Raw genomic sequence first — 23,214 nt, forward strand, 5'->3', positions numbered from 1 at the left:
TTCTTAAGCAAATGAACCGTCCTCTTGAACCTTTATTTGCCAAGTCGTGTTATCACAGTTTAGTATTTACATTAATGTATGGTGTAGGGCTTTAGGGCTTGCTCTTGTTTGAGTCCTTACCGGGTTTCAGGATTGGCTTTATGTTAACTTCCTGCCTGGTGGGTTCCATCCATTCGTCCCCCAGGAAGGAGCTAAGCAGGGTTGTCCGGGCTGTTGCTAATATTTCTGCAAAGGTCTTATAAAATCCTTTGGTACATTAATTGGGACCAGCATATGATTAGTTTTGGAGGGACTGAATGTCATCCCTCATTCACTTTTTTGTCTTGGGTATTCTGGTTCCGCCCTCTAGTCCCCTATAAGGTTTGCAATCTTAACTAATTTGAGTACTCAGGTCCCTCTTATAGAAATTATAGTACACATTTATAAAGGTCTGTAATTTGATAGCCTCATCGTCCTTAGTCCCCTTTCTCGTCCTTCTGCTCCTTAACATATCATTATATTGCTTCATTCCTAGCTGCATAGCTAGGATCATGCCAGCTTTATTACACTAAATGTCAAAGTTTTGTCAGGTCGTAATCAGTTAGTATTCTGGCTTATTTGTCTTGAGGAGCAGACTCCCCAATGTATTACTCTTCCTTACCTTTGCTACTGTTATTTGTACCTCATGAGATCTTTCTATTTCATGAAGTTCTCGTATTTTCTTGTTGTTGTGCAATGAGCATTCTGTATTAGTGAGGTTTTCTTTAGGAATCAAAGTGCCCCTATTACACGCCTTTCAAAGTTGACATGCTAAAGCACAAAGAACATTCAAACATTGTCCGAAGATTATACTGAAAATAAGTGGTTGCTTGATATCTTTCATTATCGACTGTGAAGGCATAAATAAACATTATGTGTGAGGCGAAATATAATGAAATGTCTCCATTACAGCAACTTATGCCATCGAAAACCAAAGTGTAAACATGGCTGCATTGACACCCTTAAAAAGACGAGGTTCATTTATAGCTTCAAGGCACAATGTCAAGTGCCTGTCTACTCGGTTTCAGCACAGCTACTGATACAGGACTGATTTCTGTAAACTACCATATGAATGCTCATCATGAAATAGTACGTCAATTCTATTGATTTTTAATTATTTAATGGTTTAGGCAAGCTTCAAACTATGAAAGTAAAGTTGCATATTAATGAGGACCTCCAGCCTGTTGCTCAAAGACATAGACAAATTGCTTTTCATTCACAAGAAGCTGTTGAAAAAGAACTTGAATCATTACTTAAGCATGATATCATTGAGCGTTCTACTGTTCCAATGTCATGGGTTTCTCCCATAGTGGTAGTGCCCAAAAAGGACTGCAAAGGAGCCTTACGCATAAGCATTGACATGCGTCAGGCTAACAAAGCGATTGATTGAGAAAGACATCCAGGTCCGCACATTGCTAACATGATAACTTAATTAAATGGCGCAAAGGTCTTCTTGCGCCTTGATTTGAATAAAGGTTATCATTCGTTGAAACTCGTAGAAAATGGCAGGTCCATTACAACCTTTCTTACACATGTTGGGCTTTTTCAATACAAAAGACGAGGGTCATGATTTAGATCTTGGCAGACAGGTTGTGTCACAACAGTGACAGATATCCCATCCGCTGAAATATAAATCCCATATGTTTTAATTGGTTTTGTATTTCGGTGGATTGGATAATCATCACCGTTGTGATGCAGTAACCCATATACCAAGATCTAACTCAGGCCCTACATTTTGGTGTGTTATCGGCTGTAGGAATTTTTCAAGACGTCATTCGACGTATCATACAGCCTGTCATGAATGCATTCAACTATAGCAATGACATATTGGTTTTCAGAGCTACGCAAAACGAGCACGATAAAGCCCTCCCATAAGTATGTTGTTTACTTGCTGATGCAGGTTTGACTTTGAATGCAGACAAGTGTGATTTCCGTAAGACAAGACAAAAATTCTTGGGCCATATCTTTTCTGATGAGCTATTGAACCTGATCCTGCTAAAGTACAAGGTCTGTCAAATGCTGATCCCCACAAGATGCTTCTATGATGGATTAACTTTGGGTCATGGCCAGTGTTACAGATAGACAAGACTTTGCCACAGTAAGTGTTTCCTTGAGAAACTTGATAAAGAATGCTTCATTTAATTGGCCACAATAAGTGAGAAACGTTTTATGAAAATCAAACAGGCCATTGAGAATGCTACTGAAATGGCATACTTCGATCAAAAGCATCCTACAGAAGAGTTTTTTGATGCTAGCCCAGTTGGGTTAGGCACTAATTGGGCACAGCACAATTGTCCCCCAGATGTTTGAAGGCATATTGTGGCATATGCAAGTAGAAGTTTGTCAGAAACGAAACATGCTTTTTCACGACCTGAAAAAGAAAGTTTAGCTGTGGTATGGGCTTGTGAACATTTCCGTGTATTCCTGTATGGAAAGCATTTTATGCTTGTAACAGATCATGAAGCTTTACTAACTATATTTGGCAATCCATAGGCCAAGATAACTCTTAACATTGAAAGACGGGACTACGAGTGCAAGATTACAATTATTCCATTGTGTATCATCCAGGGAAGGATCAGAACCCTGCAGACTACCTTTCCAGAGTGCCTATTTAAGGTCATGTTAATCCATCCTAGATGGCTGAACCTATATCAATTTCATGGTAAAATCAAATACAATAGCTGCCATTTCATTAGCCCAGATTATCACTGCCATAAGTCGTGACAGTGACATGTTAAAGCTGAAAGATATAATTACACATCAGTCATGGATCCAACACACTCAACCTCTCACCAGTGATGATGAATATCAAAATTACAAAAAGTTCAAAGATGCCCTGTCCATTACTCAGAAAGGAGTTATACTGTGAGGGCAGAGAATCCTGATTGCAGACAGTCTGGGACAAAACATAATTGAAGTGGCCCATGAAGGGCATTGTGGAATTGTTGCTACAAAATCGGCTTTATGTGACCAAATCTGGTTTCCTTACCTCTTTGAGAGGGTTGAAAAGGAATTAAAAGCCTGTCCTGTATGCAGTTGCCTCTCTACAAAAGTTACTCAGCACACCTTAACCATGTCAGAGCTCCCCAAGAATGCATGGGAGAGTAACCATTAACTTTTTTGGTCCTTTTGATAATGAACATCACCTGATAGTGAGTGTGGACGAATACTCACAATTTCCTTCAATTGAAGATCTATCACCTACCGCTCAAGATCAGGTTATTGAGAGACTGGATGTCATCTTTGAGATATGGGATGTTCCAGCCATAGTGAAATCTGCCAATGACCCTCCTTTCAAAAGTCGAGAGTACAGAGACTTCTTAAAGCATCTGAATCTAAAGCATCAGACGAGAACACCTCTGTTGCCGCAGGCCACCGCACTTGTTGAGTGCTTTATGAGTTTGTTAAAGAAAGAAATGCAGAGTGCTACTCTTTGAGAAGCTTGATTTCAAAGCTGTGTTAAACTCTACTCTATGAGCTTATCATTCAACACCTTACTCAACTACAGGTGAAAGTTCGGTGATATTGATGTACAGGAGAGCAATGACAACCAAGTTGCCTCAATGGACCAATCAACAAAAGATGCAAGTGTATGCTGACAAAAAAATCGACATGCGAAGAACATTGTCTTTAAAATAGGAGATTGAGTGCTCACCTGCCAAATGCAGAAAAGAAAATATGATGCTCCATTTGATGCAGAACATTTTCAATTGGTGTCTACGAAAGGGACACATGTTGACTGTTATTACTAGAGACTGTTCTCATTTTCAGCATTTAACTCATCATTCTTCAGATCTATATGTTGAAGGAGAGACTGGTTCTGAAGCCCAAGAGACTGCTGTTGCCTCCACACCATTGAAACAGATCCTAGACAAGTGCTTAAGAGATTTAATTGTATATATGTATGTTTTTTGTAAAAACAAAAAAAAAAGAGTGTAATTTAACAGAGGGGGAAAGGTAGTTTCATGTGGGTTAGCAATGATGGAACCCATTTTGCTTCTGATGGACTCCGCAGAACTGCGACGTAGGGTATGAGAGCAGAATGCAATGAAAGCTGATTTAGAACATTGAGTTTGTGATTATATGCTGAAGAATAAAGACATGTAATACTAAGCTCTGTGTGTTGCATAGCCATTGGTGGTTACCCAGCCTGAGGAGGATGCTATAACATCTTTCCCATTTGACGACAGATGACTACAAATATATGCTCACTTATGCCACCCTTAGCTCCTCAATGGGCACTACGTGCTGCTGAGGGGCTAGAAGAAGGAAGAAGTGTAGAAACTCCAGGAAGTTAACAACAATGATAGAGCCATGTTTACTTTCTATTGCTGATGATGCCATCATCACACTAGAAACCATGGATAGCTAGGGCAATGCAAGGGCAGCTGCCTCTAACTTACATCCATGGATGCAGTGCCTTTTGGAGCCTCAAATATGCTCACATACTGCGCCAGGACAGCAACTGAATCAGCCAAATGATTTACACTCTTTTTTTTAAAACCGTTTATTAGTTTTTAGTTCAACACAGAGGTAACTTCCTCTAAATTACATTTCTCTTTCATCAATTTCAATACAACATTTTCATTCTGTATTAATTTCTTCATCTTTTTATATTTCCACATATATTCAATATACGGGATTGATGAATTTTTATGTGATAGAGTAATTACAGTAAAGTACAAGCAAACAATTCCAATTAATTTTTTCCTCATATATTCCTATCATAATGTCCTTCTGGTGATACCCTATTGGTATTTTCCTTCACACATGTACTCCTAGTAGCCAAATATGTTATACTTGTTTATAAAATTTAAAGTTAACCTGCATGGTCATGCTAGAATGTGGCTGATGAGTTCATAAATTGAAGAATTAGATAGCATAGACTGACTCCTGAACTTCCAGTGGGGTCGAAATTACGCTTTGAAAATTATGTTTTCATTGTATAAAAGAGATGTAGGATCTCACTTAATAAGAATGTGTTTTGGGAGTTTGCCATGTCTAGAAAAATACCACAAAGATGAGATCATTACATTACTGATTTCAAAATCCTTCAAGGGTTACAACAGGATGGCTTCTTGTGTAAAAAGATCCAGTTTCCTCTTCCTTTTGTATTCTGAGATTGGTTCAGGGAAAGTTTAAGAAAGACAAATATTCCTCCTCCTGTACAGCATGCATTTTCAACTCTAAAGCAACCCTTGCAGGTATCTTATGGAGCCTTTGAACTAAGCACTACACTGAGCCAAAGTTTGAATGTAATGATATGAGTGTATGTGATAGTGTTGTGGAGAAGTAAAGAACTCATTCTTCATTGTGATACTGTAGTCTGTGGTGATATCCATGCAGATCTTCCAATACTAAACAAAAAGGGGCATTTTTATGAGAGGCTTGCATCACGCTTGCACCACGTTTAGTAGTACATGTGTGACGCAAGCCTCTAAGTCAGTATTTGCGTGGCTTTAAAAATCTGGAGTAGGCAATGCAGCACAAATTGCTGAGTTGCCTTGCTCTATGCCAAGGAGGTGTTCAATGGACTTTGTGGAGAGGTGTTCCTACTCAACTCCCATGGTTTTTGATGCATTCACAGATTTTCAAGGACCTATAAACTTTGGAGTGGGTCAAAATCTTACTCCTCCAGGATTGATTTTGCTCAGGAAGGTGCGTCTTCCTGCACAAAAAGCAATCCTGCATGCAACGGAGGCACCCTTGTGCCAGAGTGCAAGGGTGCCTGCGTTGGCACTAGGCTTCCAAATGGCACCAGCGCAGGGGCAACGGACAGGAATGTGCCGTATTGGATAAATACAGTGCATTCCTGCCCTTTGACAGTGACACAGGGCAGCACAGCTAGGTGTCTTGTTGCACTGCCCTGAGCCACTAATTTAATAAATATACCCCTAAATCTCTAGGACCAGCGACAACCAGCAGAGGAATGTGTGGATTTCCTTCTTTTGTATCATCTGTTCGAAAGCAGCGCTGCCGCCATGGAAGGGAAGCTTACACTGCTATTAGTAGTTTTTTCTTTATGGAAGTTTCAGTACTGTTGTTTGTGAGGCATGTTGTTGAGTCGTGTTTGTAAGTGAAGAAAAGGGAAGAAATGAATAGATATATCCTGTGGACTCACAACAGGAATAAGCAAAGTCAACAATCTGTGAGTGAGTGTCTGTGTGTGTTTCTTCACTCTGTATCTTCTCTGTGCGTGAGGGTTTATGTGTGTTTCTTCACTCTGTTTCTTCTCAGTGTGAGGGTTTATTACCTGTTGTACAAGTGTCCTGTGCGTGTCAGGGACGCTGTCGCACTGACCATGTTGAAAGCTGCAGAGGTTCCGTCGTTGAGTGAAGCTTGCACTTCTGCCTTCACGTTAACACTGTTCTGAGCGAGCAGAGCTCCTGCTGCTGAGCCATACCTGTTCTACTTGTAAAGAAAGCGTTCTCTGTTACTGCCAGTGGTTTACCTGTTCAATGTGTGGACGAGGGAAGCTTGCACCCCTGCTCCTTGTATTGCACCTGTGCTGTGTGTGCAGGGAATCCACACTGCCTCTGTCTGTGGTGGGATGCCAGCATATGTGCTCTGGGTGAGCTGTGAGTGTAGCTAGCATTGCTGCTGCCCTTTTCCTACCTCCTGCCTATGGGAATAGTCGTCCTCCTGCCCCCTGCGTGGAGGGCAGCGCTGCAGCTTCCCTTGTGTATCATATTTATTAATAAAGGGGGCGCACACGTCTGAGGCCAATGTTGAACCTGTTCTAGCTCCCAGTGAGATTTACCTCATGGTCTGTGACTGCCGGCCACCCCCCCCCCCTTAACATGTATACTACTGTTACACACTTATCAGACCAACAACAGTATTCTTTGGAAGGCAGGGGGTCTCGAGCTCGAGACCCCCCGGCCGTATTTATTAAAATACGAAACAAAATTAAAATTTAATAAAATAACATTTGCATAATTATTAAATGCAAAATTCAGACATTAGATTTACATCCAGTTTAGAGAGGTATGGTGGGCTAACCTTAACAAATGTCTAATACAGCGTGGTTCCTAACCGAATCTAACATCCTGATATCAATTTTGTATTCTAATAATTTCTGGTCCTACGGCAAGGTCGCTAACCGGTGTCAGATCCTTTTACCCAGCTTCGCTCTCATGTCCGAGATGCGCATGCGCAAACAAGGGCCCGTTTACCCTTGTGCGCTCCGTAAACTCCATTTAACCATAACAGGAGGTCTCTTACACTCGCGCCCTTTGATGACATCATAGTGTATGTGCGGGTGGCTACCAGCCTGAGGAAAGTGTGACTCTCTCCCCCGCGTCCAAGCAAGCGGATATCCTGCCCCTGAAGTTCTGGGAGAGACCAATGGCCCCTCCCCCTGGGCGACCCCTTTCGTGAATGGGGCCGCCCCCACCTAAGGACCTTAAATTGCTGCTCACCGATTATGACCTTACCACCAGACCCACATAATAAATACGACATTACTAATCTAAGAAGGAAAAAAGGCCTAAGGAAAAAGAGTTAATGCAACAGCAAAACACACCCAGAAAACATATACCTATTAACATTGCCTGTAAACGGGGAAAAAAGGCCTAAGGAAGAAAACATTTATTCTTACGACATTGCATAGCGTTACACCGTATACCTACCAGTATCCTCACCAAAATTCTGCTACAAGGGGATGGATGGTGGGGAAAATTAAAGGCCCCACAGCGGGTCGAGGAGCGAGCCTGGGAAGCGCGGGCACAAAGAGGCCGCTTCCCGCGCTCCCCAGGCTCTTAAACCCCCCCTAAGCCGCGATCCCGCCCCCTCGACCCAGAAGCGCAAAACTGCTTCCGGGTCGACTGGTGGGACGCGCGGACCAACCAGGACTGGGGGGGGGGGGGGGCAGCCATGTGTGCGTGGGGGCCGAGCGGCCCCCCTTTCCTTTCTATGGCCCTTGTTGGGACTATTTTGTGCATAATGTTTCTCCATCTGTGTCGTGCTCGTTCGGGATGCGTCTGAGGGATGCTTGCACTACTGCTGACTCTAGAGTAGAGTGTTTCTCAGTGTGTGAGGTTCGCACTGCTGATGCATCTGCTATACCATATCTATATGAAGGATGTGTACAACACTGGCTGCTCATGTGCGCGTTCGTTGAGCAGTCATTGCTTCTGTTGTTACTCTGTGTGTTTGTTTTGCTGCTTCATTTGCTGTACGTGTTCATTGTGCCACTGTGTGTGTTTATTTGTGCCCCAGAGAAGACTTCACTGTAGCTGCGGATGCACCTGTTAAGTGAGCCAAAGTCCCATAACGAGCGAGACCTCAGTTTGAACATTGTGGTTTAAAAAACACCTATTTAAACGACACCGAAACCCCGAGGAATGATGCACCCTACTGTTCCTCCTGTTATGTCGCTCTTTTTTTTGCTGTTTCTGTTAAAACTGACTTTCGAAGAGTGACCTTTCTCTTCGGCTCCCCGTGCTATGTTGCTATATTTTCACCAAAATATTTATGTTTTATGCCAAACGCTCTGCTAACCCATGTGACTAGATCCATACTATATCAATAACTGTAAAAATAAATGCATAAATATTGCCAGTTCTGCATGATCTATCTATGCCATACGGACGTGGCCCTAGGTTTATGGCTCTTTTCGTTTCATGCACAGAGTGAACGGGGCTGTGGTTCAAGGCCATGAAGTTGATGTTGGGACGCGCACCTCTTTCTATGGTTTTACGGCCTTCACAATGCTGGCCTCCCTTGCTGCACTAAAAGGAAAAGGGTTCAGAACCATCCCCTTGGGTGAGGTAAGTTGCCCTGTCCTGCAGAAGCAAAACAAGGATGCAACAGACAGTTCGTGTTATGTGAGCCTCTGATAGCCAATTCCCAAGAAGGAGGTGTTGTGGGAACGCTTGGTGTTTCGGCACCGCTTTTCACATTTTAATGTGACTTAAGTGCATTCTGCCTCTTGAAGTATGTCATGTTCAGGTATCGACAACAGACGGCTTTAGATTTGTGTAGATGTAGCTGTCTTTGGGTAACTGACTGCTGTCCAGCTTTTGCTGTTTTTAGCCAAAACACTATTGTGTACAATCCCAATATTGACAGTGGGTTGGGGCCAACCCATTGCTTTTCATTGGTTGTTTTTCTTATAAAATGCTGGCTTCTTATTCAGTGGAGTTTGTTCAACTTCTCGTGTTTGCCCCACCCATGGATCATACCTTCTTTACCCTCTTTTGATTGGGTGACATACATTTCCACTGCTTACCATGAGGGAGTATTCTTTTCATTTGCTTTCATCACTCGATGGAAGTGTGTGCGTTTTTTGCTCTCTCCTGCCTGCTTTCTTTGTGCTACGCTGCTTTACCAGTACATTGCAGGTAGTTTTCAATTACTTTCTGCTCCCTGGGACAGACTTGCTTGTTTTAGCAGGGAATTTCCATTTTCTTTAATTGTCACTAATTCAGCATCTGTTCTTCTACCTTTGTAATTTCATCTAGTCTTACTGTTTATTGTCTTATCTTTCTGTGTAAATGCTTCTACTTGCGGCAAGAGGCACTGTAGACCCAATCATGCACAATTTTTTCTCTTACTGTGCACTGTACTAAAGAGATTCAACCTTCACAGTCTTCATTGCGCTTTATTTTACCTCAGCTTGACTAGTTAGTGTTTTTGGGAGCGCCATGTTATATTGGGATTAGATGACATTACCAGGCCATTGCATCATGCCCAAGTATTTGTGCCGTGGCTTACTCTGTGACGTTCTATTCCCAGTGACTCTTAAACTAAGTTCTGAAGAAAATGCCATCCACAATGCTGTAAAAATATTGCATGTTTTTGTAAATGTGCGTTTAAAAACGGTAGCATGCCTTTAATCTTTTTTATTCCATTTTCTTGGAATGTCTCCAGAGCTTCACAAACATGTGTTTTAATTTGTGCTTCATCTGTCCTATCAGAAACCGAAACAGTACGCATGACTTTATTTATTTTATGCATATATCTTATATTGTGTCAGAGCAGATGATTTTAAATCCCGATTTGTGACCCTTGACTCGGTGTTCACACATATGGGCCGGACATACGTTTTAGGGGTATGACTGTAAAGTGATGTCTGTAAAGTTAATGCTCTGTATTGGAACACATGTTTTTAATGAATTGATAAAGAGGTTAACATACCTTTTATTGAAGCAGAAACTCCAGTTAAACACACGTAATGTCTTGTCTTGTGTTAAATATGGTAACAGCAACATCTGGTTTATTGTAGATACCACACTGCAGTGATTCGTGCACAGGGATTTCCTTTGCATTTTTGTCCAGTGTGAGTGAAAGATTTCAACTCCCACAAGTATATGGAATTGTCCTGAGGGAGAGCTGGGTGGCATTTTTAATCACCACCCCTGCATTATTATTATTAATATTATTGCTATTATTATTAATAATATTATGATGATGATGATAATAACGATAATAATGATGATTATTATTAAGGGCCTGACTTAGAGTTCGCCGGACTAGTTACTCAGTCACAAACATGATGGATATCCAGTCCCCCATATTCCATGTGCCATTGGATATAATGCGCTTGTAATACGGCGGACGGGATATGTCACGTTTGTAGCTGAGTAATCAATCAGTCCTCCAAACTCTAAATCAGGCCCTAAATCTGTTAGGTGACCCTTAGTAACGAGAATCCTTAATACTCTTCCTGGCTGCATAATCACTTACTTTTCAACACTTGAATTCATATCTAGGGTGGAAATATAATAATTTCATGATTTGACAGCACATAAATCAACTGAATGCTCTTTATTCCTCCTTTTTGGGCTACACCATTAGGACAGGGGACAATATTGCTGAAGTAGCTGCAAGTACTGCTCCCCAATCAAGTCCTTGTCGTAGTTATCATCGTTCAAGCCAGTCAGGTATAAAACTCTTTGCCATTTGAGCTTTCTTTCCCAAGAATCTTCACATTCTGATTGTCATTCTTGAATTATCATCCTTGGTAACTGCCTTTTCAATTCAATAAGAAAGTTTGCTGTGAGTAATCTTATTTCCCTTTCATACTCATCCTTCACCATGTCTTGAAACTTGGTTTTAAACTCAGCAGCGCATACATGATTTTTCTCTCTCCTCCCCCTACCCAGTCACTGGCTGCCGCTTGCACCAAACCGAGTGGGCGCGTCAGAATACGTTGCCACCAGCTTTGTCATTGGCGTAACAAAAACTTGAGGGGGCCCCCTTCCAAGGTAGGTGGAGAGACTCCCTCTGGACTCAACCGGAGCTCTCCGGCCAGAGTACTGGGCTGAGGGGGCACCCCTGGAGCTTGGGCCCGCACCACGTGGGCTGAGTGGACCGGTGTTATGCCGCTGAGTTCCGTTGAAACACAAAATAATTGCTACTCAAAATAAGGCTCCAACACAGCATGGGTTGTGTATGAATTCATTTATTTCATTTAGGCACCACTGCGGGTTTCAGCCGATGCAACAGCTTTGATCACATAACAAGCGCTATTTTCGGAAATGCTCTTAAAGTGATCACATGATTAGCATATTCAACAGTGAAGAAGTACTACAATTAAACAAATCTCTATTTGTGTAAAGTGCACATTGGAACCAACACCATAATTATTCACAAATAAAACAAAAATACATTACATCATTACCCTGCAATTCACTGATGTAATCAAACTTTACATTTCTTAAACATTTGATTGTGCCAGACATGGAAAAAATACTTTCATTGTATTAATCCTTCTGTAGTAGGGGATCTCTGTGTATAGTCATAATCTAGTGAATAGTCCCGCCCATGTGCGTGGACCCCGGAGCAATCAAAAATAATCTCTTAAAGTGTCGAAAAAATGCAGAACTGCACAGACACTTAAGAGATATTTTAAAGACAGATAATGCAGCCTATAACCAGGCTACACTGTCCAGTACTTCAACTAGAAATTCCACCAAAAATCCACAAACAGCAAAGTCTGTCCAGATTTCCCTTGCCTCAGCAGCAAAAACCCTCTGGAATGATAGAGAGGAAGACATGGACAGACAAGCCCCATAGGCTGCCATTATGTGGCTCAAAACATGATACTGTGCCTTTAAGAGAACTTTTCAGAACTTCACAGTATCCCAGAATGCACTGCAGGTCCCTTTAACTTTCAGTTCTTTTTTCCAGCTCCTGCAAGCAGGACCCTGGAGCATTGAGCTCTCCCTTTTCAAGGGTTTTTTGGTGATTTTTCACTGCTTTTTCAAAGTTAAGTGCTTTCTAAGTACTTTGGTGCCTTTCTCCTTAGTTTTTGCACTCTGTTTTTTGTCGAATATGCCTGCATTATTCGATAAATGCCCGGAGTGCTCCAGAAAGAAGGCCAAATCAGATCCCCATGAGGTGTGTATCCTCTGCCTTCAATCTTCCCATGTCCCAGAGGAGTGTGTGATCTGTCAAGGCTTCTCTGGCAGGACCCTGAAGGACAGAAAGAAGATCAGGCTTCAGGGCCTCGAAGAAAGAAGAATGAAGGCACAAGGTGGGTCTGGAGGGGCTTCATCTGCCCATGCTGAGGCCTCTGGGGGGGCTCCCCAGGGGCAGGAAGACCAGCAAGTGTCCCCATTCTCCGTCTGGGTCGATTGCACCGACTATGGCATCGAGAGGGATGACTACGGTCTGTTCCCCGTCGTCAGGGGCGAAACGACGTCGATGCTCGGCGTCGAAGGACCTTACAAGGCCACCATCGAAGTCTCCTGTGACTATTTCGTCGTCGACGTCGTCTTCGAGTGATCGACGTCGAAAGGCCCGGCATCGGCGCTCGCCGTAGAGGCGACACCGCCGTTTGCCGTTGGCGAAGAGGAGACGATCGTCGTTGAGGAGATCCTCGGCGTCGAGGAGTGGATCGCCGTCGAGGCACAGGTCGCCGGCGAGGCACAGGTCGCCGTCGAGGCGCAGATCGCCGTCGAGGTGCAGAAGGTTGCCGTTGAGGCGCAGAAGAACACCGTCGAGGCACAGAAGGTCGCCGTCGAGGCGGACGAGGTCGCCGTCGAGGCGAAGGCGTTCGATGCCGAGGAGAAGACGCTCGACGTCAAGGGACCGACGCTCGCCGTCTGGTCGCCGTTCTTCGACGACGAAGAATAGTGGAAGGAGACCTGACGCCATGGGAGGTTCGCCAACGTCCCAGGCTGGTAAAGAAGGCGGTTCACCGGGCTCGGTGTATTCCGAGGTGTATATCCCGTCACGGAAGGTGACGCCACCGCCTCCATTGCCGAGGGGTCCCCCTCCGAGGAACCCTACTCATCCTCCGTTACCTCCACCTCAACCTGGACCTCGGTTGCCAGAAAAGCCGCCTCCGGTTCCTCCGAGGTCGGTCTCATTGCCTAATCTTCCGACCCCTCCCAAAGGGACACCTAAGTCGAAGGCCCCGGCCAAGCCTAAGTCACCTGCTCAGGTGGAACCGGCGGATCGCCCAAGGCCGAGGAAGTCACGATCACGCTCCGGACGGAGAGGAAGATCTAGGAGTCGACGCAGATCCTCCACCAGATCAAGGCGTCGCCATAGGAGAAGGGGATCTAGGTCCCACACGGACTCCTCCAGTACCCGCTCCTACTTACCGACTTTGTTGGGCTCCCCAGGGACCAGAGTTTCTCCATTGGACGACATAAGCACATTCCAGGAGGTTCTCCTGAGGGGGGCTGCAAAATTGGGTATCACGGTGACGGCTCCAACACCTACGACGTCCGCGATATTCGAAACGCTTCATAAGAGGCATTTGTCTCGCCCTCTCCTACCACTAGTACCTGGACTTGTAGAACCTGCAGAGGAGCTGTTCCTCACACCAGCGGTAGTGAAGGCCACTCCCTCCCGGCTTCTGAAGAAGTACAGGGCCCCGGATTCGGACCCGGCCTTTCTGAGGATAGATCCGGTCCCTGATTCGGTGATAGTGACGGTGGCCAGGAAGTTACACTCTACCTCCCCGTCCTCCACTGTGCCTCCAGATAAAGAAAGTCGATGGATCGACTCGGCTGGAAGGAAGGCTTGTGGGACTGCGTCCACGGCCATGAAGGCGTCCAGCGATGCGGCGCTGCTAGGCCGCTATGACCGGGCTCTGTGGGACTCCCTGCAACAGTTCGTGGAACTTCTGCCAAGAGACAAGAGGGAGGACTTCCAAGAGATCCTCAAGGAAGGAATGCTGGTGTCAAACCAGGTCATCAGCGCAGCAGCGGATGTCTCCCTGTTGGCTGCCCATGGTTACTGTCATGGGATCAATCAGCGGCACCATGCTTGGCTCAGGCTCACGTCACTCAAGCCGGAGGCCCAGCAGCAGCGGGTGGCCAATCTGCCTTTTTCCGGGGAGACCTTGTTCGGAAAACACGCAAATGACGAGATGGCCCGCATGAAGGCGGAGGCGGAGACCCTGACGGCTGTGGGCTTGGAGAAGCCAAAAGAAAAGAAGTCCTACCGCCTGCTCCAAAGACGGTTCGTGCACAGGGAAGAGGACGAGGGCAGTCTTCGGGACAGCAGCAGCAACAACAACAGCAGTTCCAGAAGCGCCAGAAGGGTAGAGGGGGACAGCAGTCCTTTACAGCGAACAAGGGCCCGGCTGGGTCGCGACCCTGAGCTGTTGCTTCCCCTTCATCCGTTACCCGCTCCGGTGGGGGGAAGCGTTCAATTGTTTCTGGCAGAGTGGAGAAAAATTACTCAGGATAAGTGGGTGCTGAATATTGTTTGCAATGGATACAGTCTTCGGTTCATCAGCCCGTCTCCAGCGATCTCTCCGGTCAGCTCACAGTATCAACTGCGCGAGCTCCAGGCGGCGGACGATATCCTGTTAAGGAAAAGGGCGATAGAAGACGTACCTCTGTCTCAAAGAGGAAGAGGTCTGTACTCCCGGTTCTTCCTGGTTCGCAAGAAGGACAAGAACGAGTTCAGGCCCATTCTGGACTTGCGGCAGGCAAACAAGTGGATTCGCAGACAAAAGTTTTGCATGCTGTCGTTGCATCAGATTTATCCTCAGTTGCAACAGGGAGACTGGCTTTGTGCAATAGACCTACAGGATGCGTACTTCCATGTGCCCATTACATGCAAACACAGGAAGTCTCTGCGATTTCAAGTCGGCACGAATCATTATCAGTACACAGTACTGCCATTCGGGCTGAAATCTGCGCCCAGAACATTCTCGAAGTGTATGGCAGTGGTAGCGACACACCTGAGGAAGAACAAGGTGTTTGTCTACCCGTACCTGGACGATTGGTTGATCAAGGCCTCCTCCTTCTCGGAAGCTCAAGCACACTTCCAGAAGACGTGCGTTCTCTTGAACAAGCTGGGGTTGCACATCAACATGTCCAAGTCTGTCCTGACCCCGGTCCAGTGCATTCAGTACTTGGGAGCCACCATCAATATGCTGTCAGCAAGCGTGTCTCCTTCGGAGGAACGACAGCAATCGATCCTTCGGAAGGCTCAGGCTCTTATGACCGCTCCATGTACAACAGTGAGGACGGTGTCTTCTCTACTGGGGTCGATGGCCTCTTGTATCTTCCTCACTCCTCATGCAAGGCTACACATGAGATCTCTGCAGGAGTGCTTGGAGGACCAGAGGGACCAGAGTAAACGATCTTGGGATGACAAGATACGACTGTCTCTGCATGCTCTTCAATCTCTGAAGTGGTGGTGTTCAGAGGAGAATCTCCTCAGAGGGGTTCCCTTCCACAAGGACATTCCCACTCAGACTATCGTGACGGATGCTTCTCTCCACGGCTGGGGAGCGCATTCGGGAGACTTACAGATTCAAGGAACGTGGTCCCCGATGGAGTCCACTTACCATATCAATTTCCTGGAACTCAGAGCTGTTCACTTGGCATTGAAGGCTTTTCATCCATCCTTCCAGACCAACTCTCTGCTTGTACGGACGGACAATACAACCACGATGTATTACCTCAACAAGCAGGGGGGTTCGAGATCACGCACCCTGTCACAGGAGGCGCAGACGTTCTGGCACTGGCTTCTGGCCAGAGGATTGACGATAACGGCTACCCATCTACCAGGTGTGCAGAATGTTCAGGCAGGCGCGCTGAGCAGACTGATTCAGGAAAACCACGAATGGGTCATAAACGACGAAGTACTAGGAGAAGTCTTCGAAAGGTGGGGGACTCCAGACGTAGATCTGTTCGCCACCGCCGAAAACAGCAAATGCTGAGACTTCGCCTCCAGGTACTACCAGCAAGGGACGCTGGGGAATTCGCTATGGATCAACTGGTCGAACAGCTTTCTGTACGCTTTTCCACCCATTCCCCTGATTCCAGCGGTACGCATCAAGCTGTCCCAGTCCAGGGCACGGATGATCCTGATTGCCCCGGAATGGCCCAGGCAGTGGTGGTTCACGGACCTGCTTCACCGATCTCTCCTTCCGCACATACGGCTGCCGTGCAGGCCGGACCTTCTCATGAAGTTCGGGGGGCAGATGTTGCACCCCAACCTCTCGTCTTTGAGTTTGGCGGCATAGCTCCTGAGATAGTGCAATATGGCCATTTGAATCTGCCCGAAGATTGCATGGACATACTGAAGGAGTCTAAGCGACCTTCCACTCGGACCTCCTATGCTTAAAAGTGGAAGAGGTTTTGTATCAGGTGTGAGTCCAAGAACTAGGACCCGACGACGTGCAAGGAAGACGTCATCCTTCCTTACCTTCTGCATTTGGCGCGGTCTGACCTTAATGTTCATTCCATTAAGGTTCATCTTGCTGCATTGACTGCCTACAGGAAATGCCCTTCACAGACTTCCTTTTTCCAGATCCCTGTGATCAAAGATTTCTTGGAAGGCTTGAAGAAAGTATTCCCTCCTGTCCGGCTTCCTTCGCCTTCATGGGAATTGAATGTGGTGCTGTCCAGATTGATGAAGGAGCCTTTTGAACCTATTCATAAGGCTTCGTTGCAGCACCTGTCCTGGAAGGCGGCGTTCCTCGTGGCCATTACATCGGCCCGCAGGGTGAGTGAAATTCAGGCGTTGTGTTGCCAAGAACCTTATACTGTATTTCATGCTGCTAAGGTTGTTATGCGTACTCACCCTAAATTTCTTCCCAAAGTTATTTCTGATTTTCATGTCATCCAGACTATAACTTTGCCTACGTTTTTTCAGAATCCTTCATCTCCAGAGGAAAGGTCCTTACATTCCCTGGATGTTAGGAGGGTGTTGAAATTTTATCTGGATAAGACAAAAGATATTCGTAGGTCAGACCAATTGTTCATCAATTATGGATCAGTCAGGACGGGTCTTGCTACCTCTAAGCAGTCCATCTCTAGGTGGATTGTGTCCTGCATACAACTGTGTTACCAGAAAGCTAATAAGACCTTAGTGGTAGACCTAAGGCTCATTCCACCAGGGGCAAAGCTGCCACGGCGGCTTTGCTCCGTAATGTTCCTATTGTAGAAATCTGCAAGGCCGCCACTTGGAAGTCGGTCCATACCTTTGCTAAGCATTACTGTCTGGACACGGATGCCAGGGCAGACGCTCAGGTTGGGCAGGCTTCACTGCGAAATCTGTTCGCACAATAGTGGTGTTATTTCTCGTTTCTCCACCGCCGCTTTGGTGTGGGGATGGGCTTGCCATTCTATTCACTAGATTATGACTATACACAGAGATCCCCTACTACAGAAGGAGTAGTTTCTGTCCTGTAACTCCAGTTCTGTAGTAGGGGTATCTCTGTTATAGTCATAAGCGCCCGCCCTCCTCCCCGGTGGAGAGAGATTTTCATGTAAGGAATGCTACAGGTCTGGCGTGTTACGCCTTCAAAAAGAACTGAAAGTAAAAGGGACCTGCAGTGCATTCTGGGATACTGTGAAGTTCTGGAAACTTCTCTTAAACGCACAGTATCCTGTTTTGAGCAACATAATGGCAGCCTATGGGGCTTGTCTGTCCATGTCTTCCTCTCTATCATTCCAGAGTGTTTTTGCTGCTGAGGCAAGGGACATCTGGACAGACTTTGCTGTTTGTGGATTTTTGGTGGAATTTCTAGTTGAAGTACTGGACAGTATAGCCTGGTTATAGGCTGCATTATCTGTCTTTAAATTCTCTCTTAAGTGTCTGTGCAGTTCTGCATTTTTTCGACACTTTAAGAGATTATTTTTGATTGCTCCGGGGTCCACGCACATTGGCGGGACTATTCACTAGATTATGACTATAACAGAGATACCCCTACTACAGAACTGGAGTTACAGGACAGAAACTACTCCTTACTACTGCAGAGCTCTTAAAAATCAAAGGGAATTAATTCAAAATGCAAGAATATAAACAGAATATGCACAAATGTGTATATCCTTCCAATGGTGTATAATAAGAAGCACATGCTTCATCATCAGCAATAACTTTGTGTCACTATACAATCACAGTTCCACTATTCACTTAATCAATGTCACGCAATTATAACTTATAATATAACAACTGGCACAATCTTCGTGTTCCTTCTACATAATAAATCAGCATTAAGCACAAGTGGGCAAACTGTAGTTTGCGTAGTTTGCACACAGGCACCTGATTGAACTACCTGTATTCAGGAAACACTTAATTATTTTATTTATTCCAAAGTGGAATTTACACAAATAGAGATTGGTTTAATTGTATAACTTTTTCACTGTTGAGTATGCTAATCACATGATCACTTTAAAAGGATTTTGGGAAATAGAGCTCATTATGTGATCAAGGCCTTGCATCAGCCAAAACGCGTAATGGTGGCTAAATGAAATAAATTACTTCTTTCCCACACAGCCCAAGCTGTGTTGGGGCCTTGTTATGAGTAGCAGTGGTGATCTATCTATCTATCTATCTATCTATCTATCTATCTATCTATCTATCTATCTATCTATCTAGCTAGCTATCCCTGCTCCATAGTCTGCCACATACTCCCCCACTCCTTAGCGGGTGCTCTGTCACGCAAGGGCAGTCTCGCGTCAATATCTCTGCTCAATCAAAATGGCCAGCACTTGCAGGGGGGGTTAATCCTCTTACGGATTTATTCATACAATTTGAACAAACACTTTTCAGCAGTTCACCTTCTTCGTTGTCGAGGACCGTTGCATTAGTACCTCTTTTTTTCTCTATGCGTCATCTATTTTTATTACATGTTAGGCAGTATTATAGCCGCCATCTTTGAATGGTAATTCGTCAAACATTTCATTATTTGTCATTTATTTGCTTCCAACTTTTGCTATATCTTAAAAACAGGCAATGGAGTTGTTCAACAATTATACTTGATCCTTCCATTTGTTAAGCAAATATAATTTACACATGATCATAAAACATTACCAAAATTAGATGCCAGGTCCCGCCATATTTTAGAGGTGTATGCTTATATTGTTCAGTTCATTGCCTGTTCAGATATAATATTAATCATTAGATGGCGGATTCAAGAGATCAAATTAAAGTGGATTACGCCCTGTATGGGCATTGACAGCTGATTATTACTGTACATTTAATTGTTCCCCCACAATTTAGCCCTGAATGATCTATCAAAATCAGCCTATTGTTGTTCATAATTACATTTTCATAGAAAATCTTTGCCTATTCATATGTCTTATTGACTTTCTTTGTGCCTGCCTCCCTCCTTCTCAATTATAGGTGCCCTCCCCAGTTCCTCCCCAACATTCAATCCGGAAGGTGACTTTGTTACCAAAGACAATATATAAAATGCTTCCAATCTACATAACTTTTTCTCTCTGTCACCCCCTCTTATGTCCTGTGGCACACGACCCACACACAAATATCTAAGCAGGTTCCTATTGCTCTGATGATGGGTTTGAAAATGTCTTGCAACAGTGTAGCTTGGATTTCTATTGTTGATTGCTCTTTGATGCACTAAAATACGCATCTTTACAGGGTGGATAGTACTCCCCACGTATCTTAAATTACATGGGCAGATTAGGCAATATACTACATAGGGTGTATTGCAATTCATAAACTTCAAAATGCAAACTGGGTCTTGTAGACCACAAATCGCATACGAGGTGACTTTGCTACTAGATGCACAAGCCTTACATTCACCGCAAGGATAAAAGCAAGATATTTGTTTTCGTTCTCCCTGCATTCTTGTTGGAGGTAAGTAGCTCCTTACTAACTGATCTTTTATAGAGCGTGTTTTTCTGAAGGTGATGGATGTATAGGATGGTAGATCTTGTCCTATTACTATATCAGATTTAAATATGTGCCAGTTTGCCTGCATAATCCTTCTCCCTTGTCTCGCTGCATTCGAGAAGTTTGTAATTAATCTGAAATTATTTTTCACCTCAATATTGTTAGTCTTAGATTCTTCTTTTAAAAGATATATTCTGCTCTTGTCTTTTACTCTTTTCATTGCTTTCTTCAAAACTCCTTTTTGGTACCCCCTCACTTCGAATCTCAGTATGCTCTCATGTGCATCCTTTTGAAAGTCTTCCCCACTTGAGCTGTTCCTTTTTATCCTTAATAGTTCTCCATAACGGATACTATTTATGAGGTTAATGGGATGACTGCTTATTGCATGCAGGACAGTATTTCCTGCTGTAGGTTTTCTGTACAATGCCTTGTGGACCTTGTCAATCTTCACAAACAACCTCAAGACTAGAAAATTTAGCTTAGTCGAACTGATTTCACTAGTAAATCTTAAGTTCAAGTTGTTACAGTTAAGATGCCTGATATCTTTTTTAACTGATTTCTCTGTTCCCCGCCAAATCAAAAAAAGATCATCAATATAACACCTCCAGCTAACCGTTTGTTCCACCCAGTTGTCATTGGCATCCGACCATGCTACCCGCTTCTCCCACCAGCTCACAAACAAGTTTGCTAAGCTGGGGGCGAAGCAGGTTCCCATGGCCATTCTCTTGATTTGTTTAAACACTTGATCCTGAAAAATAAACTTATTGTCGTGAAGGCAATAGACAAAAATTCATGTAGCATTTCACTATGTTCCATATATTTCAATGGACGATGTTTCAAAAAGTACCTGATGGATTGCAGTCCATTTTCAAGTGATATACTTGTATCTGGATCAGCTACATCGAACTCCATCATAAGGAAATTCGGTTCCCATATGATCCCCTCGATGTCTTTTAGGAAATCCTTCGTATTCCTGGTAAACAAAGCAAGGGGACCGCCTTGGGAACCTGAGGATTTATGCTGATAATAAATCCCCTTTTTGCTGGTTGAAACCTGTGTATATGTATGTCTATGGGATAAAGGTACCCCCTGCCATGCATTATAAGGATATTGCAATTCCATAACAATATAGAGGAATGAGGCTCATTGCCCAGTTCCTTTATAAGGTTATGGAGCTCGGAGGTGACTTGCAGTATCCTTATCATGTACGGCAAGGGGTACTTTATCCCATACGATACATGGCCACACCATCCTCATTCCCACAAACCACTTAAAACTTTGGTGTGCAGCATTTTTGCAAAACATTAGGAATGAAAATAGATCCTCTAATGAAAAATGAAATGCACAAAAACACCTGTTAAATATTTATTGAAAAAAGATATTATAAACAGTTGAATACAAGTCAGATATATACAAAAGCTGTAATAATTAGGAATGTGTAGTAACATTCAGAAAGATTCAAACTTTTCTATAAAATTCTAAGGAATGCCAAAAATAAACACGTTCTTCCTGCTAGTCACTGCAAGCTAGGAAAATAGAGCAGAAGAAAGAACATATATATATATATCTATCCAATCTGTTATAGCGAAACAACACCAGTGCCGACAGTATCACGGCGGGCCACAGCGGGGTTCGCCAACCCCAATTAATCCAAACAAACAGTTGTTTTTTCGATGTCTTGTAAACAACACGCTGCAGCCCATTCGATTCCTTTGTGAAAAGTATTCAGGCACAATCACCCATATATATATATATATATATATATATATATATATATATTCACTGAAAAAACCATAGGTTATAGACCATATATAGTTAGGAATTCGCATTTACAAAACCTTATTTTACTCACACAAAACCATTGAAATTCCATATATAGTTAGTTGCACTAACTATATATCGCGCACCCGCAATCCACTGCTGATGATGTCACATATTACATCATTCATGACATGGTCAGTGACATCACTGATGACATCACTGATGACATCTCAAATGACATCACTGATGACATCTCAAATGACATCACTGATGACATCACTGATGACATCTCATTTGACATTACTGATCACATCACTGATGATATCATTCATGTGATAATACGATGAACCTCTTCAGACTCTAATATAACCTTAGATACAATCAGTGTAAACAGACACTCACAGACTGTCACTCATCCATGGAGTTACTCACACACCTAGTCAGTCATGCAAAGAATCAATCACACCTCCATTTCCTCAACTATACAGTTATACAAACTTTACTTATTCAAACATATATTAACACATATTTACTCTCTTATACAATCCCTGATACAAGTTCACAATGATCCATACAGCCACTCACACATTCACTGGCTCTTATGCACAGTTATTTATATATGTCAACTCTCACATGTACTGTGTTTTACATATGTACTTACTTTGACATGTAGCACTGAGATATCCATTCACTCACCAATACACTCATGCAAACAGTCAACCGCCCATACAGCTGTTTCCACATGCACTTTTGAAACCATACATCTAGTGAATCAACTGCTCACACATCTATGCACAGAGTCATACACCTCCCAGCCACACACACTCAGTCTCCCATACAAATACTTGGGCAACCAATCAATAACCCATATAGTTACTCATATAGCTACTTATCAACACATGCAACAGTTTACAGAACAACAGACATAATGATGCACAAATTAAGACAGTTTAGTCACTAACCCATGCACTCAGAGAGACACATTTAATCACTCACTCATACAGTCAGTCATGCACCTACTAAATCCTTCATCCAGACACTTATACATCCACTCATTCTTCAATATGTAAGACATATTTTAACTTTACAGAAACATACAGTCACTGGATGTTGTCATCAGTGATGTCATCAGTGATGTCATTTGAGATGTCATCAGTGATGTCACTGACCATGTCATGAATGATGTAATATGTGACATCATCAGCAGTGGATTGCGGGTGCGCGATATATAGTTAGTGCAACTAACTATATATGGAATTTCAATGGTTTTGTGTGAGTAAAATAAGGTTTTGTAAATGCGAATTCCTAACTATATATGGTCTATAACCTATGGTTTTTTCAGTGAATTTTCAAGGTTTTGTAAATGCTAAT

At 43.7% G+C, this 23,214-nt stretch overlaps 1 protein-coding gene across 1 annotated transcript in view; it reads left to right on the plus strand.

The window, feature by feature from the left end:
• ST6GALNAC1 (ST6 N-acetylgalactosaminide alpha-2,6-sialyltransferase 1) overlaps positions 1-23,214 on the plus strand; it is a 419,114-nt gene that overhangs the window by 319,169 nt on the left and 76,731 nt on the right. Inside the window, exon 5 of the mRNA XM_086930683.1 lies at positions 8,651-8,789. Coding sequence (XP_086786809.1) covers positions 8,651-8,789 — 139 coding nt within the window. The remainder of the gene's footprint in view (positions 1-8,650; positions 8,790-23,214) is intronic.

This window comes from Lissotriton vulgaris, chromosome 7 (genome assembly GCF_964263255.1).
Source record: "Lissotriton vulgaris chromosome 7, aLisVul1.2, whole genome shotgun sequence".
NCBI classification, from domain to species: domain Eukaryota; kingdom Metazoa; phylum Chordata; class Amphibia; order Caudata; family Salamandridae; genus Lissotriton; species Lissotriton vulgaris.